Genomic DNA, 23,415 nt, shown 5'->3' on the forward strand with positions numbered 1-23,415 from the left:
CCCTTAGAGATTTGGCCCAGGAATCAGAAAGATGACTTGCAGATGAGGAGAGGGCAGTGAGATCACTTGCTCAGAGACAGAACCTAATGAGGGAGTTTGTCACTGCTACCTTCATGACTGGCACACTTGGCATCTGGGAAGCAGGGACATGAGAAAGGGTTGCAAATCACTTCCTCACAGCTTCCCACTCAGCAGCATGAGAGTTTAGAGACAGGTCTTCAGCATGCATCACTTCCTTTTCACCACAGCAAACATGAAAGGTTCACATCATACACCCCTTCAGAAAAGACCCTGAGCTTTGGCCCATGCTCTACAGACGTTAAAGCAGGCAACAGTGCTTTGTCCACAGTGATGGAAAAGGTAGGGATGAAAAGGTTAGGACTTACATGAGGTTTCTCTCCAACCAAGCCCTGAGTCAAGACTATAAGGGTCAGAATTTGTGAAGCAACTTAGCCTATGGTCTCAATAGAGAAATGTAAAGTGACACGGGAAGAGAAGCCAATAGGAGGGATACTGACATGGACAGGTAAAATCGAGCCTGCTGGTCTTCACAGACTGATATGTATAAACCTCAGCTGCATCTTTACCTAAAAGCAAGACCAATGGGTGTTTATCACTAAATCACAATCATCCCTCACTGGGCTGCTCTCAAGGTATGAACTTCCTAGTACAGGGTGTCCTGGCTGAAAACTAAAATACTAAGCATCCTTCTACATCAAGAAAACACTCTTGCTGATTTCTTGTTTATACTCTAACAAATAAAGCTTGCCTAAAGATCAGAGGGTGGAGCTAGCTATTAGTTAACCATAGAGGTCTGAGGTCTGTACAGACAGACAGGAAATCATATGTCAGGGTGGAGAGAGGAAGTGACAAGTTGGGGGGAGACAGGAGCTCAGTCTCTTTTTGGCTGGGAAGTTAGCAAAGTAAAGTGTGGCTGTGGCTGCTCCTTCATCTCTCTGATCTTCCAGCCTTTTCCCCTATATCTGACTCCAGTCCTTTATTATTAAGACCTATTAGAACTCATGCTACATATTGGCACTCCATGTTAAGGCATGAATTCATGAAAAACCGCCCTTGCTTCTGGCTTTGCAGCCACAGGCACAGGCCAGAGCTGCACCAGTGGCTCCCGCTGGAGTCATCACCCAGCTGGCTTAGGTTTTTTTTTTTTCTTTTTCCCAAAGCCTCTAAACCAGTTTGATATCTTGTTGTTGTTGTTGCAGCTTCTCTGCAACAAATTTCTCAGGCCCCAAACTCCAGAGGCACCTGGGGTCCAAATGCCAAGGGACTTACCCACCCTAGACTGGCTGACTCTACCTTCAGGCAGCTCTCACCACATGTGCTTCCTCCTCACAGTCCCGTGTGTGTTTCAGACAGCTGACTCTCTCTCTTGTGCTCTCTCTCTCTCTCTCTCTCTCTCTCTCTCTCTCTCTCTCTCTCTCTCTCTCTCTCCAGAAATACATTGCATAGTGCTTTATTAACTTTGAATTTTCTGAATGTTAATGAGAAAGGAATGACAGCTGGGCAGAGACATTGGATAATAGAAAAAAAACTACAGAATTAAATCAGCCTATATACTTTAAAAATGTGCTGACTTTAAAGATGTGGAAGCCAGGACATGTGTTACATTGGGGAAGGGATTTTGCTTATGTTTCCACAGGAGAAGAAAAGTTATGGATACCATCAAAATTGATAAAGATGAGATTTGAACAAGAGACATCCCTTGACTAGAAGAGGTGAGAGTTAACCAAATAGTATGGGCATTCAATCTAAACTAACTTTAAAACTAACAATGTTTGTCATTTGATCAGATATAACTTGCCATAAGGGAACCTCCCTGAAACTAGGTGGGGAAAGGGTTTGTTTTTGTCTTTTTGGAAAAATGAAGTCATTAAGCTAAGAACCTATCCCACATCTTCCTGACCTCACCTTGACCACGCCCTGACAGGCGTGGTCAGGCACACCTGTAGCCAGCCTCTATCAGGCTGTCCCCTACATGGGGTGGGTGGTTTTAGTTGTTCAGTGCATTATGGATATTTGTCATTGTTTAGTGGGGGATTTGTTACAAGTTGTTATTGGTCAGGAACAAAGGAGATTAAATTCAGATTTCTTGATTCGAAGGGGAAAAAAGGGAGATGTAGATATGATAGGATATAAGGATAGATTATTAAATCTACTCTGAAAAGAAAAGAGGGGATATGGAAATAGGACAAAAAGGTAGATTATTGAATCTACTTTTAAACCCAAACAGCAACTACTAGTTTTAAGTATTTTACATTGGCTTGGATTTTTTTTGTATATTGACACAAATTTGAGGTTATTTTTTAGAACATACTATACATACATTTCTAATTTTATTCAAGGTATTATACTTATGAAACTCATTTAACAATGTAATGCAACTTTTTAGCCCTTAAAGGTTATTATTACAAACTATTTATGATAATAAGGAAATGTAGGTTAGTAATTAGTCACCTATTACAACCGAACTTGTAGTTATATTAGGTATGTTTTCAAGGTCAAAAGAGATACATTTTAGACATACAGGTCCTCAAACACTTCAGAGATGTACAGAATATGGCATTTAAGATGTTTTAATAATATAGGTTCTTTTTTTATGACAATGAGACATGTCTGCTACTGGCAGCACCAATCTACTTCAGAGAAGATGATGGGCCTTAAAGAAACTCCACATGGAGTTTACTTGCTTTGTGGCAAAGGCTAGCCACTGGGCAAGAAAGTGCTCTGGTCTCCACTGCTGACAGTATGCTGTCCAAATTGGACAAGAAGGGCTCAAAAGAAAGGACTGCCGAACTGTGTAGGATAGCCTTTTTGAATATCCTGCTTTCAGAAAAGTCTATCAGATATGCTAGGCCTTCAAGCTGAAGATGGATGCCCCAATGTTGAAGAGGAACCTTGGGGGGCTGTCTAGGCAACCAGCTGTTTCTGTCATTTCGCACAGTTTTTTGGAAATCGCTTGCTTGCACTTCCTGTTTCCTCACTTCTTGAGTCTCTGATGGGGTTGAAGATTAGATAGCGATAGCTACAGTTTTAGTTAGTTATGACAGAAAGTAAATTAGGTACAAACTTTTTACTCACCAAGATAGGACAGATAACAGAGTATTTTCTCTGAATTTGCCAAATACTAAGGGACTGGACATTGTGAATGTATTTCTTACTTGATAATTGTTCTTATCGTATATAGTTTTACTATGTTACAGTTAAAACCTTTCGTTTTTATTTAGACAAAATTGGAAATGTCCCTGGAGAATTGTTCATACAGCCATTCCACTGTGCCAATAAAGCCATCATGAATCAATAGTGAAGTCAGTGATTGGCTAACCAGGATCAGTCATACAGTTGCTGGAGAACTGAGGAGGTCTTCTAGAGAGAAGGACAGGAAGAGAGAAGTGGGATTATGGGGGGAAATTCTGGGGCTGGTAGATTGGGAAAAACATGGAGAGAAGATCAGCCAAACCACTCTCCACTGTTTCTTGGATTTATCAGGTCCTTACCTCAATTTCTGACTCCTGAGTTTTTGTTATACTGGAATAAGTTAGGTAATCACTTCAAAAAACCCAATCATAGAAAGCCTTCCAACCAACCGTTTTCTCTGTTTGGTGGAAGTTTTTCTCTTATTTCTTTTTGTTATTGCTGCTACTTTCTGTTTTGAGACAGGGTATTACTCTGTAGCCCTGGCTGTCCTCCTGCCCCATCCCCCAAGAACTAGGATTACAAGTATACACCACCACACCCAACTGTCTCTCCCTTTGTATCTCACCTCTCTGATGCTCTATAATATACTTCTCTTCAACCAAATTATGTGTTTCTTCAAGGCCCCAGCAAACAGCTTCACAACTTCTTTGTAAGGCCAGCATAGCACTGAGGGCTCTGCCACTTTCCAGTTCCATTGTCCAGACCACCCCTCGCCCCTCTGCCTCTTGCCTGTAGCTTAAACTCTCTGTACTAACATCAACACTCACTAGAGTCCTGGCAGAGAGAGCATGCTCCACTGAACACACAGAATGAATGTGATTGACCACAGTCTCGGGTATCTGGATTTTCTGCTCAAATTCAAGGAAATTGTCAAAGTCCTGAAACCACTGTGCCAACTTCTCTACACATTCTACCACCAGTCAAAGAGCCAGTTCCATACTGACCACAAAGTGACAGGAGCTGAAGAATGTGGGTAAGCAATGGCTCCGAGCCAAACAGGCCTTCCAAAGAATCATTGCACATTTTTCTTGAAGTGTCATGAAAACTCTCTACTTCACTGCTACCCATATTGCCACAAAGGGTTGAGGATATGTAGAAAAGCAATGCTAGAACTGCCCCTCCCAATGTGACTTTCCATAATGCCGACTATTGGCGTCACATATTCTATCCTTCAATATAACAGACATACAATATCTCTGGAAAAGTTGAAGGCATGAAATATGTATAAAATATGAAGAAGTTTGTGCCCACTAAAGATTCCTGGTCACTTTGTTAATTTAAGAACATAAAAATGTGCTTCACTTAAAAGTATCATTTACGCAAGCAATAGTTATAAATCTCTATTGAGTTTGCTTTGAATGTTTTTAATTTTAGTTCAAATGCTCTACAAGCCTCTAACATTTAATGACTCTAAATCAATTAGTTTTTGAAAGTTGATGGTGAGAAAGAGTCAGAGGGAGAAAAATTGAGAGTAGAAGGTGCTGTCAATATTAAAGCAAAGTGAATAAAAATTACCTTCACCAGTTTACTGTACTTCCCTGTAATAACCAGGTATGGTGCAAACAAGAGTATTTTAGAAAGGGAGGCATGAGGAAAGTGCATGCTAGCTGTCAAAAATCTGCTCTGTGGATTTCTTTGTAATGGTTAGTCACTCTCCACTAACACTCAAAGCAGGTCTGTCCAGGCTAAATAAGCATCTTTGCCATTTCTACCTGAGAGTCTACTTCTTTATATAATGAAACCACTTACAAAGAAAAATGAAATTCATTCATGTGTTGCCAGCAATGGAAGAATGGATCCACACTTTAAGTCAGACATGTTTAACAGACTCTCAACTTATGTTCCTAAGCAAAAACAGTCCCACAGTCACACCCCTGCGTGTGGCCTCTAGTGATGGGCTTCCCTTTGTCCCCTGTTTCGTAAGCTTAAACATAGATTCTAATAATCACAGAAATGGGAGTTGGAGAATATTCTCCACTGTGATGAAGTCTTTCACCTTTCTTTTTTCCACAAGGTAAAAATATTCTTACAGTATTTGAATCTGTGGGGTTTTCATTTTGTTCTGTTTTCATTTACAATATCCAATATAATGTAAATGCTATGTAAGTAGAGTATTGAAGAATGTGACCAAAAAATGCACATGTTCAGTTCAAAAGCAATCCCGACTGCTCCTCACCCCAGCTCTCAGCCCTGTCCCCACTCTGCCCTCCGGTCTCCAGTGATCCCTTTCTCTCTTATCTGTGTGTTCTGTTGCCTCTCACCCTCCTCCCAAAAACCTCTCCTTCCCTGTCTCAGGGCTCCCTGTCTAGTTCCCTGGTTTCTCCCTAGACTTACTCCCACCTATATACACACTCTTAACATTTAGAAGCAAGTATTTCCACAAGACAGAGCATTTTATAACCTCAACTCTCTTTATGGATGAATAAAACTCATTGTGCATATGTACCAACACATTTTCATTACCTATTCATCTGTTGAAGGACAGCTAAGCCATTTCCATTTCCTTGCCATTGTGATTGTGAGTAGACTGGCAATAAACATGGATGTGCAGGTGTTCCACAGTGGCTGCACCAGTTTGCATCCGCCCCACCAACAGTGAATAAGGTTTTCTGTTGCCCCACATCCATGCAAGCACCTGTCATTTCTTGATGATAGCCAGTCTGACTGGGGTGAGGTTAAATTGCAAAGTATTTTTTATTTGGATTTTTCTGATGGCTTAGGATGTTGAACATTTAAAAAGACATTTATTGGCCATTTGTACTTACTTGAGAACTGTCTGTTCAGTTCACTGGCCTGTTTACTTATTGGCAAGGGTTTTATTATTTTATTTTTTAGTTCTTTATTTTAGATGTTTCTCCACTTTCTGAAGAATGGCTGGCAAAACTTTCTCCCATCCTGTAGGCTTTCTGTTCACTCTGTTGTTTCTTCTGCTATGAGGAAGCATTTTAATTTCATATAATCCCATTTGTCAATTTGGGGAAACTAATTCTTGTGTTATTGGGATTCCATCTAGAAATTTCCTGCCTACATCCTACATCCAGAAGCATTTTCCTTTATCAGTACTATCATATCTGGCTTTAAAGTGAGGTTTTTAAATCCAGCTTGAACTGGTTTTTGTGCAGAGTGAGAGAGTTACACCTCAATTTCACTCTTCCACAAATGGATGTCTGGTTTTGCCAGTACTGCTTATTGAATAGCTGTGCCCCCCACCCCGTTCATATGTCTTATACCTTGGTCAAGGTGGCCCAAAGGTTAAGAGCACATATTTTTCCTGCAGCGGACCACAGTGTGGTTCCCACCCACATCAGGCAGCTCACAATCACCTGTAGCTTCAGCTCGAGGGAATCCAATGCCATCTTCTGGCCTCTACAAGCACCTGCACGCACATCCACACAGTCCCATGTACAGGTATACATACACATCTTTCTAAAGGTTTTATTTTATTTTTTAATTATGTGGGTAGGTTAAGTACACATGAAGGCAGGTGCCCGTGGAGACCAGAGACATTTGTTCCCCGGGAGTTGGAGTTATAGATGGTTAAGAGGCTTTAAAATACCATGTATAATGATGCTAAAGCAAAGGGGAAAGCAACACATTATTTCTGAAGCATCTTCTAAAAATATGCCCTTCCACAGTCAACACTAAATGTTGAGCATTCTCCAAGAAGTTCATCTGCTTAAAACCAAAACCAAGTGTGACTCAAGACATTCTGAAATGCATGTCATATGACAACCACAGTCTGCTTCCCCTTTTGAATGAGACTGAAAAGGGAGGCAGGAATCAGCAATCTTCTCCAATGGAAAATGATATAAAAGATGAATGACAGGAGACGAGAAAGACAAGGAAGCTGTCCTGCAGGGCAGCCATGTCCATGAATGTTACCAAACCTGTTTGCCAAATGACATGCATTTGTGCAAGAGAAGAAACCAGGATGTTCATTTTTCTATGGAAAGGTATCTGGATTTTTTGCAGCAGGTAACTAGGATTGAAGATTTAATGTGTTATTTCTCAGAAATTTGAGAAGCTAGAATGAGGACAAATGATATCTGAATTCTCCTCCATTTTTGAAAAGGAACCAAATTATAATCTTAAATGGATGTTATATTGCCTTCTTATATTTCCCCTTTAAAAATGAATTGTGGATTTCAATGTTCATAGCTGGGCAAGATGGATGATTACTCCCCCCCCCACCCCCATTCCTAGCAGTAGCAAGCTACAACAACTGACCTAGTTTGACATGTCCACTGGTGCAATAGTAGAATCAATGTCATGGGAGTAACCAATCACTTTTGATTGGATTTAAGGCTCACTCCATAAGATGAAACACATACTTGAAATAATTATTGGGTCCAAGAAACTGAGGCTCGACAGGTCATAGACCCTAGGAGAGAACCTACTACTACTATTCTGCTGAATAGACATAGTATTAAACCCATTCCTAATATTTATTATGTCCATAAATTTCTGCATCTCTCAACTCACACCAGAAAATGCTTTTTTCTGCAGTAGAAGCAACTAATAGAGATGCAGGACTAGTCAAAGTGCAGAGAATAAGAAATTCTCAGTATAAATGGGACATCATATCATATTCCTTCCTCCCAGTGCTCATTGAGAAGGAAGGGTGGAAAGATTCAAAGAGCCATATGCAGTGCAAGGCTAAAAGGAAAGAAACAGTGCTTTCCAGACACAACAGGGTAGCTGAGCACATGAACTCACAGCAGTTGTGACAGCAAAAATAAAGCCTGTGCAAGCTCAAGTCAGGCAAAATCTCAGCCTGGAGATGGAAGGTGGCATGACATTCCACCCCCAACCAAGAAACTATTGGTACCTGATAGCTGACAGAAAATAGAGAGTCGGCTTTCTTTAAGTCATGTCTAAGAGCATGGTGCTGGTAGTTCCGCCATACTCCCCAGCATAGGGACATGCATTCAAGAATAATTGGACTTGATGGTTTAATTGGGATTGTAGTTTTGGAATGCTATTATTGTTGTTTCATTTGGTTCAGTTTGGCTTGGTTTTTGAGGCAGGGTCTTACTTTGTCACAATGGCTGGCATGGAACTTACTTTGTAGACCAGGCTGTCCCTCTGCTTCCCCAGTGCTAGGATTAAAAGTGTATACCACCACACCCATCATGAACTCCATGGTTTATTCAAAAACAAAAAAGCAGGGGGAAACACAAATATGGCTGATTAAGGGATAGGGTAGATCTGAAAAGAGTTGGTGGCGGTAGTTATTGTCAAAATACATGGCATGAAATTCTCAAAGAACTAATTGAAAGAAAGGAACTGTGCCTGCTTTTAACTGAATGAAGCTTATTTATAAGCAACTTTGGTTTTTAAAATGTGCTTTATCTATATTATCTTGGAGCAATATATACCAAATAGTCAAATTCAGTTGTCAGTTTCAATGTCAAAGTACCTTTAAAAACATTCAGAGAAATTCCAATCATATTTCAGCTGGCACATGCTTGTAATCCCAACACTTAGGAGATGGAGGCTGGAGGATGGCAAATTTGAGGCCCTTCTAGACCAGTTCTAGGCCAGCCTAAGATACATAGCAACGTCTTCCAAAGACGTCCTCAAGAGTAAAAGGTTCTGAATTTGATTAAAAGCTTCGGCTATGAAAGACATGCCCTCTCTTCTCGTTAGCTCTCTGAAGACATTCCCCAACGAGCCCGGAACTTTCAGTAAAGCTTCCCAGACAACTGTTCCTTGGATCCTTCTGGTGTCTTTGGAAGAGAGCTGTCACAGCATGAACCCATCGCATGCATCACACTTGTTCCAGGTTGCTGTGGCTCTCGCAGAGGGGCTTGAATTTCGTGCTAAAACCCTGAAAATAATGTTGTATATGTTTGGAGTCTCCTTGGGAAGACAACACTTACTCATCAACCTCACGATAAAAAACAAATGAGTAAGCCCTCAAGGGAACACTGATGTCTTCCACCTCCCAAGGAGGAAGTGGGTCCCAGCAGAAAACGGTCATTGAACAACCACTGCGTCTGCCACATGTATGTACTGATAAGATGCTGTGAAGCTTAATATTAAAACATTTCCCTACAGAATTTTAACAATTATCTCAATGAGTAGATTCCAAATTTAAATATCTAAATCTTCATTTAAAAAAAAAAAAGTTCACCCCCAAATTTTTCAGGAAAAAGCAACTTTATTTTCCTAAATCATTGTAGCTGAGCTCTCCCAACTTTACAGCTTTACAAAGTAGGGTTGAATAGCAGATTCTGATGGGAGTAGAGGGATACATGAATCTATGTTACAATACTAAGTCATTAGGACTTAATAATGTCGGTTAATACTACACCCATTTAGTAGAATTATTAGTTATCTATTGCTATCAAATAGAGACCTACAACTGATTAAGGTACAGAGAGTAAGAGACTTTGGAACACTCATCCCTAAATGGGACATTTGTATCACAGCCCTCCTCCCAAGGCTTGGGATTGCATAAAAGAGGGCATAAAGACTGTAAGAGCCACAGGCAATAACTGACTACAAGTCAACTGTTTTCTGGAAACAGGCATTTGCTTAACATTTGTCTCTTCTTTCACATTCAACTTTACCTGGGAAATGAACTACATCCATCTTGTTAACTTTTGTGTCCTTAATTGGCTAGCATGTCCCAGAATGAACTCTATTAGATGAAGGAATGACTGACTACTCTGTCCCAATTCTTTCTCTCCACTTGACAATATGTTACAAGTATAGAGCGATCCCTCTACATAGCAAACAAATGTAAGTGCTACAAATTGTAGGGGATCTCTACTTAGCTTAGGAATAAGGAAGTCAAGCAAGGTTTCTTTGGGGGTTGTTTAGAAATATTTCAAAGAGGGCTAAGAAAAAAAACTATCCTGGAAATGTGGGAAGTCTCCTGAGATGAGAATGGTATCTGCCATAGTGACTGCACGGGATGCTAGGAGATGCTGAGATAAGATACACCAGCCTGGGGTCTCACAGCAATAGAGAAGTGTGAGGGGAGGACACTTAATAAAAGATCAGAAAATGTGGCTGGTTCCCATTAGAGAATTTTCACTAGCACGGTCCAGGAATCCCAAACTGCCAGTCTTGGAATGCTGTAACCTAACACCATAGAACTTCAGCCTAGAGGCCCGTGGCCTGAGCCTTGGACCAGGACTGAACTATGAGCAGCCAGTGAGTGCTTCCCTTATTTGCATGGCAGAGATTGCACAACTAGAAATTGCATGGGCAGCAGGTGAGGTACCCAGCCAGCCTGGACTGCCCTCCTTCATATGGCATGAGTTACAGTCTGGGAAAGTGCACATGAAGAAATTCACCCTAACTGAACAAGTCCCCTACATGGAGGAAGCCCGGCCCCACCCTAGCCAGCCAAGAGTCCTTTGCTGTAGGTGGTATTGTAGTCACTGCCTCAACCATTTCTTCTTGCACTATATCCCATAAGCTATTTTTACTGCAATGGTTAAGAGTGAATTCCTCCACTGTCTGACAGTTCCTGCCCAACTACTGGCAGCTCAACTCAGTTCAGTACAGCAAGGCTTTTACTTTATGCCAAAGTAATGGGAAACTCTGGGGAAGTGGTAAACAAGGGCTTAAATTTCTACACCATCATCCCATGATTTGCAGAATGAGGAGGAGGAAGGCAAACAGAGATTTAAGGAACAGGGCAGAAGAGAATGCAGGAGTCGATACACGCCAATCTGACTGGTAGAAGAATAAACAGCTTTCGGGGGTAGAGGGGAGGCTGAGCTCAGTGTGGACATGCTGACTCACAAGGTCATTAATTCTTTCAGAGATCTCTGACAAAGAACCTACACTCTGGGAACGCCATCCAGTTCCTAAAGAGCTAGCAGAGAGCAGAAGATGAACCTGTTGGTTTATCTGTTCAGAACCTGATGGCTTTGGACCCAAAGACTTGCAGTTAGAGTGCTGCTTCACTACAGTCAGAGCATCACTCTAAAGTGTGGGGGAACTACAAACCAATGGAGGCTAAGCAGGAAAAAGCAGGCACGCTGCAAGGTTCACTGGTTTGCCACATGCATACCTTTGCAGCCAGCCGACACTCCATCACTCTGACGTTGAAATGGGAAGTGGCTGCCTTGTTCATCTCCACGCAGCTGTTGGCAATCACAAAGACTGCTCCACTAGGGAGTTTTACATCAGTTGCTCTCAGAGGACTAAACTCTATTAACTTGGCCTATTGGAAGACAAGTGACAGAGGAGACAATCATTTATTAGGATTTGGAAAAACACGTTCAAGCTTTTATGCATTTATTCCATCTTAAGAAAGGCTTCTACAAAATGGTGCATTCATTCAAACACCATTTACTGATAGCCAGGCACTGCACTGGAAGCACAACAGTGAACAGGACAGGTGCTTCCTTTGCCCTCCTGGAGACCACAGTCGCTGTGGGAAGACATGAAATTATGTTTCCATGTGAGTCAGTGGTAGCACCATGAAGTTGGGTCTTACACGGATGCTTAATGGAAGGACCTAATCAGACAACCTAGTGTAGCCTTTGAAAAGAGAAATATACACTGAGTCCTAAAGGATGCATGAAGATGTCAGAAAGAAGGAAGAATTTCTGTAGTATGGAGCGTTAACAAATGGCACTAGTGTGAATGGAGCTTTGTGAACTGATACCGGACTGAAGTTCAGAGCTTATAGAGTGAGAGGCTAAGCTGGAGGCAGAAATTGGGAGTCAGGTGGTGATGCACTTTGCAAGTCCAGACAATGAGGACTCCCTTCAAACCCTGTATCTAACTTAAACTAACAACAGAACTCCTGCCACAACATCTGCTTGCCAGTTCACATCCAGAACACCCAAAGTATAATTTTAGTGTTAAAGCAAATTTCCTCATACCTCATGTCTTTGACTTAGAAGAATCAACAAAAGCATATTCTTAATAAGAAGGATCCAGGTGTTCTTGGAAAACATCCAAACCTGAAGGAATCTCATGCAAAACTAAGGCAGATCTTAAAGAGATGCCTGCTTCTATTTTGGTAATGGGCAGTTCACAGGCAAAAACCCAAACCTCTGTCTTGCCTGAAGGAGCTGATAGCCAAGAGGAAGTGGTATTGAACTGAAGAATTTACCCCTGGCCTGCCATCAACATTCTTCCTCCCACCGCCAAAGCCCCAAAAATGTTGACAGAAAAAAAAATGACACCAAAGAGTAATTTACAAAAAGAGGGGTTGTGCATATATGTGGTAAGAGACTAACATTTGGGTTTAAAGCCAACGTGAGATTATGAAACACCACAAGATGAAGTGATTTCATACAAGGTCAGGAAAGGAGGTCCCAAGGAGGGAATTGAGAAATCTCATCTTAGCAATGAGATATGGTGGGTGGGGGTGTGTATGTCCTAGAAAAGTAAGTTTGAAGTATGATTCTGGATGCTTAAGGTAGAGAGAATCAATATGAAATAGAGTACATTCTGACTTACAGAACTCTGGCAATGTTCTCCAGTAGAGCCTGAAACAATAGATGTCCCATCACTGTGTGTGCTGGGGGTTGCAGGCCTTCCCCTCCAGAGAATTTTCCCAAGTCAAAATTTCCAACTGGCTCAATGCTACTTACAGTTCCTTCTTCTGCAAGAAATGATATGGACTGGTCCATGCCTCCTCCTTCAGTGCCTATGTAACGCTCACTCTTGGCACAGATTTCTGCAAGTTCCACCTGAGAAAGCAAACATTCATTTGTACTAGGACATAGTTGTAGCCTAGTTTTCATGCCAGATATGTCAAATGGGTTTGAATTCCAGCACCAACTCTGTTCAGTTACATACCAACCACATAGAGCAATGTGTTCTTCACAGCAGTTCTAGACTACCATTGAACCCAGTAGGAAAACTTAGCAAGATCAAGTAACAAATCCATAATTGGTCTAGAATGAGAACAGAACATATGTATTGTTTTGTATCCCTAAAAGATTGCCGTGCAAGTAGTTTTCCTCGTCTTTCTGTTGACACCACCTCTCTCCTCTGGCACTAATTTATTTGTCTTTGTCTCCAGACAGTGGCTATTCCAGTGTCTCTAAAGCCAAAGCAGAGCCAGAGTTTCCAAGCCAAAAGTAATGCTGCCTCTTGACATGTCCATTAAGTGCAAGAATATAACTTCTCACGCTAGGTACAACATGATGAAGAAACCTAGATGAAGAGGCACAGTACTGACCCATACTGAAAATATTAAGGGATTGTTAGTTGCTTCTTATTGATTAATATAAGTTCAAAATCCTCATCTCACATCCAAAGCCTTCTAAACTTGCAACCAAGCTGATTTTTTATTATCGTTTTTCAGTAGAGGTATCTTCGTGACCAGCTCACACGTTTATACAACCCAGTGCCACTTCCTGCCTCCTATACAAAACCTATTGCCACTCAGTATCCAGGTCACTGACCACATATCAAGCTGACCACTCAGATTTTCTGCCATCATGGAGGCCTCATGAAATACTGTGCCCACTCCAGTGTCCTATTTCTTTCAGCTCCTGAAGCTCTGATAGTGTCATCTAGTTGCCTACATTGCTATTAAGTTGTTTGTTCCCTCTTCTGGGGTTTAATTCAGGGCTTTATTTCTCACTTGTTCCAGTAGATGTTCAGAATGAGTGTACCAAAACACTGGCATACTACAGTCCTCTCTCACCCACTTGCTCACCTACATCTTTTCGACATGGTGACAAGTTCTCCAATGACTTAGCTTTCTGCTCTCCCCTCCAGCCTGTTCTCCCACCACCATTCCCACAAACCTCCATTCCAGAAACATGGAACAAACTCTACTCTTCCTGACTTCCAGACCCACATCTCCTCAGCACGCTCCTAGGCCTGTTTCAACAACTCAGTATCCCCAAATTTACACGTGTCACAGAATTCCTCTCTGCACTCCCTACTTCTAACTCTATGATCATTTTGAGTCATGATTTAAGTAGGTTTCCTTGTCTCTCTCAGCAGATCATGCGGGTTCACGTAGCACCTATTCCACAGTCCACTTAAGTAATCCAGGCTGGATCAGGGTGCTTATTCCTGGTCCTTTACTGTGTCGTGTTTCCACTTCATCTCTTTTCACCAAACCCTCTGAGTCTGTGAGAGATAAGCTGTAGTGTTTCCTCGGTGTCACTGCCCTGCATGCTGCCAGGTATGTGCGGCTGCTTCCCTTCCTGAGAAGAGATGCCCAAATGCCATCTGACAGCGCCAGCAAGTGTCATCACTGGCCCTCCTTGGTCATGTGGCTTCACTAACATTAACTTTGTCTTGTGACATGAGGTAAACCTGGGATTTTGGCAACAAAGGCCAAATTGCACATGACCTGATGGTACACAAAGCCAGTGGCCTGTCCATAATAGACACATTAAAAATAAATTAGTGACCGAAAGGTCGCAACTCTTGCACTTAAAATGCAAAGAAGCAACACACCCAGATGAAGCACTGCATACAGCAATCTGTGAACAAGTAAGAGTCTGGCTGCCGACCCAGCCGTGACCTTGGGATAAAGACAGCTCCTGGATGCGGCAATACCAGCATCACTGAGTGGGAGCTGTGTGCAGAGCATATGAAGAATCAGCCACAAACCTCCATCCACCCCATCGTACAGAAGCAGGTGGTGAAATGCAGGGACTCAGACTAGATGTGGAGAACCCAGAATCTCAGCTTCATCCACCTGACCCTGAGTCCAAGTCCCTTTCACACTTCAGTGGCTTCCCTCAGCCTGCTGTAAAGGGATGTGAAAAGTCAAATGAGCATCACCAAAACTCTCCTTTTTATGAGGCGTATTAATTACTTGTTTATAAAGCTCTTAAAGTGGACTGCCAAGATGGCTCACCAATAAAGGCACTTGTCACCAGGCATGATGACTTGAGTTTGATCCCTGGGACCTACAGGGTAGAAGGAGAGAAATGTCTCCTACAAGTTCTCTATCTATCTATCTCTCTCTTCTTTCTCTTGTCCATCTCCTCTCTCCCCCCCTCTCTCTCTCACACATCTCTCTCTCTCTCTCTCTCTCTCTCTCTCTCTCTCTCTCTCTCACACACACACACACACACACACACACGCACGCACGCTAAATACTAAATATTTAAAGCTCTTAAAATATGCCATTGTATACTGTAATCATTATAAGATATTCTCAGTGTGTGTGTGTGTGTGTGTGTGTGTGTGTGTGTGTGTGTGTGTGTACAGAATTCAGAGTGACACCTTTGTGTCAAGGAGAGCCTACCCACAGGGAAGGGCCATCGCAAAACTTGCTACTGACAAAGTCTAACTAGAAAGACAATACCCAACAGTTCTAAATGTGAGAAACAAAGAAAATGAAAAAGAGTGAAGAAAATGAAGCAATGAATTGAAAGATAAAGGCTGACCTCATTGATATAACCTTGGGGTACACAAAGAAAACACAGTGGGAAGAGTCCAGTACCAGAAGCCCCCATGGTTAGGATGGGCTGAGCCAGAACTCTCCTTCCAACCATCTGTGTGATCTTAGGTAAGATGCTTCATTTTTTCCAGTTTCTATTTCTCATCTGCTATTAGCAATGGCAATAGCATTAGTAACAGAAGATTTACTGAGCACTTACTATGTGCTAAATACTGCTCCACTGACCTTCCTGAATTACTCACTTCTCAGAATCTCATAAAACAGATGTTCCTTCGTTTTGTGGATGAGGAGATTGAGTCATTTGTTGGGTAATATTATACTGGAAGTTATTAAAGCCAGAATGCAAATCCAATTATCTAGTTTTACCATCCATATTCTTAATTACCATAATATATCACCTATCATATATACTGAGGAGAAAAATAAAGCCCTCCAAGCCACGGGATTACTGTGATAATCCTAAAACTTAACACAAGTAAGACCGAAGTGCTCTAATGCAAAATACACATATTGACAAGCATTGATGTGGTTATTTTCACAAATGAAGAAAGAAATGTTTGATTTACACAAGAAAATAGCTAAAGTGGAAGTCAAATACAGGATGTTTTAAATACGTTCATGGAAACTTAAAGTTCATAGATCTTTAAAGGTTCTGGAAGTCTCAACAATAAAGAGAACAAACCATAAGGTGAACAGAAGAGTGGGGCCCCATTCAAGCCATCTCAGTCCACCTGCAGAGCAGGGAGTCCCCACCCAATAAACAAAACCAGCCCGCCTGAAAAATTCAACAGTGCTCCCCAGCCCTGCTAGCTGGCTTCCTCAGTGGCCCCTGTAAGTGTGTGGGGGTGGGCAAGTCCTAGATGAGTAAAAGATACAAAGAAACTAGAAGCAAAGGCTGAAAGAAACCCAAATCTCAGTTAAGGAAAACACTCAGGTAAGCCAGACAGCAAACAAAAGTAGTTAAGCCCATAGCCCAAGCTGGAGACTGTGACCTGAGCTCAAGGAGTCCTCCCTGGAGGGATACTCCTGGCTAACTCAGGGTCATGTGGTTCTGCCCAGGCTCTTTCCATCCTATAAGATACGGGAAATGGAATCATCACATATCTTCCAAGAATTTAATCAACCAGAGCGACTCACAAAGGCAATGAATTGTTACTTACAGCTTCTGAAATTGTGTGTGATTTCTGGAGACTTCACAAAACTAAGAAGCTGTGAAAAGGCATGTTAACAGATATATATGGGGAAAAATGAGCATCCCAGAGGTAACCCACAGGAAAGTGAACGAACTCAGGGACCCAGTTCTACTACTTCTTTTTTGTTTTGTTTTGATTTTTGTTTTTGTTTTGTTTTGTTTTTGAGGGGACCCAGTTCTATGTAGTAAAGGCAAGCTCACATTTCTACCACAGCTGAGGCATAACTTTCTGATTTCTCTATACCCAGGAGTACATGCAGCCTGAAAACCCTCAAGCAAAATCAGCAAAGCTGGAGCCTAATGGGCCTTACTCTCTCTCCCTCCACAGTTCCCTCTGCTCTTACAGCTATGCACTTCAGGAGCCCAGGTTCCTCTCGGCTAATATCTAGTGACATTTGATTTTTCTCTCTCATCCTTAGGCACAACAACTGGACTGTGAATGCTCTGCTAAGCTGTGGGTAGAGGAGAAAGCCAGAGCCTGCCCTCAAGGGGCCCCGGCAACACTGATCTTATCTACAGACCTTCAAAAGAAGGTGGAACTCTGCAGTGCTAGACAGCTTCTGCCTTTCTTCCAGTTAGCCCTGCTCCTGCCTTCACCCTGCAGTCTGCTGAGAGGGTCCCTAGGAGGAAGGCACCAGCATGCACTCTGCTTCCCTAAGACTCTGTCAGGAATGTTGGGAGGGAGAGGAAGGCAGGTAAAACACTTACTGACTCCCCTGCCTCTTCCTCACCTCAAACTCGTTCTCAGTGCTCACTTCCTGCCTGCCTTCCGTACCCTTCAAAACACTGGGCTCTTTGGGGATGACTGCATTACCAACCTCTATCCCGAAATGGCAAATGCCTGGGATGTACCTTTTCATGACGTGATTCCAAGATGTGTCTGAAAGAAGCTGATGTGAACTGCTATGTAGCATAGCTCACTGCTGTGCTCCAATCTAGAGCCCTGTCAAGATGCTCTACAGAAAACAGCAGTGCCCATAAACCACTCCAATTTCTTTTTGAAAGATGTGACTGCTAAGTCTTCACATCTCTAGCACAGAAAGAGGAAGCTTACATCTGCATTTTTCCTTTTATCTGAGGATAATGGGAGCTAATTCCCAAAGTGAACCGGGCAGGTACAACTGATCTTGATAGTTAAGGCTGAAATTTTCTACAACGTAATAGTGGAAATGGAGCAAGGAGAGCAAACATGAAACAATTAGAATCTGGAAGTGAGCACAAAGGATCTTTCACAAAAGTAAATCAGTCTGGAACCATCACTCACCCAGAGAGTGAGGACATCACAGAGACTGCAACTGCATTCACTGGGAAGAGCACAAGCTAATGAACCCAGAGTAGGTTCTAATTGGGATGTGCAACTCTGAAAATGTCTGAGGTATTTTGGGAAGACAGAGGAAACCTTAGAGCTGGCTCCCTCCAGAACTGATGAGAGAGGGAGACATACCATTTCATGGATGCACTTTAGAGAGACACAGATTTGGAGATGAGGCTATCAACAGTACAGCAAGGCACAGGATTTTATGTGGGAGGGTTTGAGTTTCTAGACCCATGGAAATCTTGAGGAAATGTCTATCCACAAACTTCACCCAGATCAACTGGATGAAGAGGATCTTACTGGTATATGATAATACACAGTATTAGATATTTCCCCAAGTGATGTCCCTGGCTGTGCAAGTGCATGTACCAAAGACATGAATATAACTTGGCTTGAGCAGTCATGAGATGCAAAAGAAGGAAGATCCAGCATCCCCCCCCACCCCCAGAACTCACTGTGCTCTTCAGGTGCAGCCTATGGCAACAGGGACTAATCAGAAGTGCAGACCTGCTAAACTGGCACACACTAATTTGAACAGCCCCTCTGATGGCACAGGTCTGTAATCCCAGCTACTCTGGAGGCCGAGCCCAAAATACTGGACATTCAAGCTCTGTCTGGTTACAGAGTGAGTTTAATGTCAGCCTGGGCAACTTGGTGAGACCCTGATTCAACATAATTTTTTAAAGTAAAAACTGAAGAGAATGTGGAGGCTGTATATGGTGGTGGAGCTCGAGCACAAACCTAGGCTCGTCCTCCAGTACAGAGAGGGATGGGGGGAAAGGGAAAGGAGGGAGGGAAGGACAAGACTCTGCCAAGTGATGTCTGGCACTATGGGGCTTTCTTGGTAAGTGGGTTGACAGGAAGGATCACAGGCAGGAAGGGAGGAAGCTAACAAGCATCAAATGTCTTCTAAGGGCAGACACTACGCATGCCATCTTGTTTAATTTCCAAACGTCAGAACTATAATCACCACATCACAGAGAAGGGGACTGAGCTCAAACAAGTCAGTAACTAATTCAAGCTAATGCACGAAGACATCACAATTCCAGTTCACTTAACTGGACTCAGCAGGTTCAATTATATAATGTATATGTATTTATACACTCAAATCCAAAGAGGCTACCGATTTGAGAGGAAGGGTGACATAGGGAGCTTAGAGGGAGAGCATATGAGAGGGACTGGAGGAGGAAAAGGAAGGAGGGAAAGTGACATAATTGCATTTTAATTAAAATTCTTAAAAATTTTGCTGTGAACCTGAAGCCTTTTTATTTAAAAAAAAATCCATGCATTTTGATCATGATTTCCCCTCCCCAACTCCTCCCAGGTCCTCCTTATCTTGCTACCCACCCAACTTCATGTCCTCATTCTCTCTCAAACAAAACAAAAACAAATGAAAATCAAAACAAAAGAAAAACAATAAGACAAAAATATAAAAAACAAAATAAAACAGAAAGCCCACCAAAAAAAGCAGACTAATTAATTTTTTTTAAAGAGAAGGAAATCCCATCTCAATGGACTGGACAGTTGGGAACTTGCAGGCCTTTCTTTCCATTACTCAACTACAGTAAGAGTCACAAAGACATCCCTTCTAAAAGCAGGGTGATCTCAGAGTGCGGCTCATAGTCTGCCATGACTTCCACCACCCATACAACAGCTTATATAACATCTCTGACATGCTTTCCGGGCACTAATGTCAAATCCATGAGAAGGAGCTTTATTGCTACACAAACTTTCTAATGAAGAAAATGAATCACAGGGAGGTCAAGTAAACTGCCAAGGTCGCTCACTAGTAAATGTCAGGGTCAGTAGTTGAACTGCGAGCCTGGCTCTGCCTTATAAACAAAATCCTATTCTTTATCTGTAAGAGAATGTGGAGAATAGCTCAAGAACCCAAATTTCAGGAGCCCCCAAAAGCTTCTCTCTTTTCAAATTTCTCTCAAGGAAAATTAATTAAATCCCTTTCATTGTTTAAAGTGTCTTTAAAAAAAAAAAAAAAAGAGCATCGTTCTGGGAGGAGGCAGTACCCCCCCACACACAAGGTAACTATTATTGGAAAGACGGGAAAGATAATTGAAAAAAAAAATGTGGGAAGACCATAGGGGCAGGAGGCTTGCCAGACTGATGGAATTAGACAAAAATATGACCCAAGTCACTGCTACTAAATACCAGTGGGGCCTCCAGAGCCTGTGGTAAGGGCTGATGTTGCTTCCTTGGCTGGCAGATTACTTATTTTGGCTCTGACCTTCCAAAAACGCTCAGTAATGATGATAATACGGGATGGGTGGCAGGCCTACGATATCTGTGGTTTGGCAAGTGTGTCTTAGAACTGCATGTGCCTTCCCTGGAGACCGCCCCCCCCATTGTGTGGGGAGGGCTCTTCAGACTAGGTTTTCAGCAGTGTAGTCTTATCCCACTCTTAAGAACCAAAAAGAAGGAACTCTCAGTATAGTCAGGACCCTCCAGCACAGTGACGGATGCAGTTCTAATAATACAGATGCAAACACAAGCCAACAGAAAAACATCACTCCATGAATTACAAATTGAATCTACCAAATGCACAGCTACCTCCAGACACTTTCTCCTGGGAGAAAGGGCTCTGTGAAAATAACAGTCAACATAATGGCATGAAGTGGGAAGAAACTTCAGAGTCAGGAAATGGCAAGAGTGTTCAAAGCCTTATTATAGGAAGGAAACTGACTTCACCGAGCTGTGCTCAAATGCTATGTGGAAAGCAAGTGCTGAAGGCCATTGCAAGAAAAAGCCAGAAGAACATCATGCCGGCACTTGTTCCAACAGTTGTACAGGTCATCTTCATGACTACTGAGGTTTAACTGTGTGGTTTGTCCCAACAAAACACAGGTTGAGTGGTGGTCCACAACATAGCCATGGCAAAGCCTTTAAGAGGCAATAAGAGTCACCAAGGATACATCTTCATGAGTAGAGGATGCTTTTCTTAAGGAATGGGTTAGTTACTGCAGAAATCTGTCTCCTTTTGCACAGTAGCACCCTCTAAGTAATGGTACAACATGAGGCTCATAGCAGACACAGCAGTTCAGTGTTGAACTTCCTGTGTCCAGAACAACAAGCTGAATAAATTCCTTTCCTTTCTAGACCACTCAGTCTCACATATTCCATTATAGCAACCGAAATTATCCTAAGACAATTTGTATTTTGTGTGCTCTAAAAGCTCTGCAGTTTAAATTCAGGGATGACAGCACATCTTCTGAAAGATGGGAATGATTCTGCTATTTTGATCACGGAACCAATATAACTTGGTTTCTGCTTTGATTGTCTTCTAAGAATCTCAGTAAGTAGGCTTAAATAAAATTGCATTAAGAAATGAACAATGAGGCCAGGAGGTGGTGGTGCACGCCTTTAATCCCAGGGGAGGCAGAGGCAGGTGGATCTCCATGAGTTTGAGGCCAGCCTTGTCTACAGAGTTCCAGGTCAGCCAAGGCTACACAGAGAAACCCTGTTGGAGGAGGAGGAGGAGAAGGAGGAAGAGGAGGAGAGAATGGAAAGATGGGAAGGAAGGAAGGAAGGAAGGAAGGAAGGAAGGAAGGAAGGAAGGAAGGAAGGAACAATGAGGGCTGGAGAGGTAGCTCAGTAGTTAAGAACACTCAGTGCTCTAGCAGAGGACCCACGTTTGGTTCCCAGTACCCATATGGTAGCTTACAACCATCTATAGCTCCAGTTGTAAAGGATAAGATGCCCTTCTGGCCTCCAAGGTCACCAAGCACACACACACAGTACACTTACACACATGTAGGCAAACACTCATACACATAAATTACAAACAAATCAATCCATGATGTGTTTTCAATTCTTCTTTCCTTTGTCCTGGTTTTCAACTTTTGAGTCAATGACTTTATTGAATGTGTGTTCTTGGTTAAGTAATTAATAAACTTTTATTTTAAGTAAAAAAAAATTGTCAGTATAAATATAAGAGAAAATTGAGCCCTAAGATATAAGATTGGACAGTTCTGCTGAGAGGCAATGGCAAGCAGGAACACATCTTGAGCAGGGGTGAATACAGTGAGCTGCAGGAGGCTACAGTGCTGAAGTTGGCTCAGCTGCATTGCACTCATGCTTTGGTCCATCCTTGCTGGCTGCTCTTCAGCCTCTCCCTATTAAATGGGAATGTTTCCTCAATGTGTCTTAGAAGTGTCTCACTTTCTCTTTTTTATTTTACAGAGACTCACAGGAAAGAGTTTGCCTCAATTGATGAATTTCTCTACCTCTTGAATCAAGAAAACAGTGGCTTTAGCAACTGAGATAGTGGCATGTGGGACACATACTTGAAAACGCTTGTAAGGGCTGAAGGTATAGGTCACGGGTAGTGCAAGCACCTACACTAGATCCCAAATTTAAAATAAAAGGAAAATGAAAGAAAGGGGTAGAAGGAGAGAGGGAGAGAGCAAAGAAAAGATGGAAGGGAGGGAGGGAGAAAGGGGGAATAGAGGGAGGGAAATGGAAATAAAGGAAAAGATATTAGACTTTGGACTTTTCCCTCTTGCAGTATTTGGTATCCTGAGACTTCCCCCTAAACCAGCTAGGGATCTGTGGGTAAGAGAATTTTTCTCTGCAAACATGAAGACCTGAAACCAAATCCCCAGAAGCCATGTAAAATGCTGGTCATGGCTGTAAATGCCAGTAACTCCAGCACTGGAAAACACAGACTGTGGATACTGACAGTTCACTAGCTGGCCAGCCTACTGAAAACTGCAAACTTCAGATTCAGTGAGAAGCTGCCTCCAGGAATAGAGGAAGACACTGATATCCTGCACCAGCCTGTATACCCACACACTTACAGGCACCACAAACACAATAATCAGAATCATAAACATCACTATCATAAAACAATCAGGCATGTGAGCCAGTCGCCTCCATCATCCCAGATGAGAAGCAATACGGATGCAGTACTGTGTAACAACACTGAGGGCGGATGAGCTTAGCCAGGACAAACAATCACTGTCAAGCTGAGATCAGAAATGTTGAGGCTGTGGGGCCTCTAAGTGGCAGCAAGTGGGGGCGGTGTCTGGTAAGTGATTAGATCAGTGGTGCTCACACTTGAAGAGAACCCAGAAAGTTCCCTTAAGATCCTACTTAGCTCCTAGAAAGTACTATTAAGAGTGAAACCCTGCATCTCACTGGCTTTCTAGCTTGCCATATGATCTTTCCCCTCATATGCACTCCCACTAGGATACTATCTACTGTGTTGTGATGTGCCCAAATTGGTGTGACCAGGCCTAAGCCTCCAGAACTGAGAGCTAAAGAAACCTCTGTGTAATGAACCCAGGCTTTTGTTACAGAAATAAAAAATGACCCAAATGCATGCAC

At 42.4% G+C, this 23,415-nt stretch overlaps 1 protein-coding gene across 8 annotated transcripts in view; it reads right to left on the reverse strand.

Moving 5' to 3' along the window:
* The window catches only part of Galk2 (galactokinase 2), a 122,846-nt gene that overhangs the window by 39,621 nt on the left and 59,810 nt on the right, over positions 1-23,415 (reverse strand). For all 8 annotated transcript variants that reach the window (XM_027421937.2, XM_027421936.2, XM_035446456.1 and 5 more), the window contains 2 exons: positions 12,783-12,881; positions 11,246-11,398 (listed from right to left, as the gene is read on the reverse strand). In XM_027421937.2, the coding sequence (XP_027277738.1) occupies positions 11,246-11,398; positions 12,783-12,881 (252 nt within the window). The remainder of the gene's footprint in view (positions 1-11,245; positions 11,399-12,782; positions 12,882-23,415) is intronic.

The sequence above is a fragment of the Cricetulus griseus genome, chromosome 6 (genome assembly GCF_003668045.3).
Source record: "Cricetulus griseus strain 17A/GY chromosome 6, alternate assembly CriGri-PICRH-1.0, whole genome shotgun sequence".
NCBI classification, from domain to species: Eukaryota; Metazoa; Chordata; class Mammalia; order Rodentia; family Cricetidae; genus Cricetulus; species Cricetulus griseus.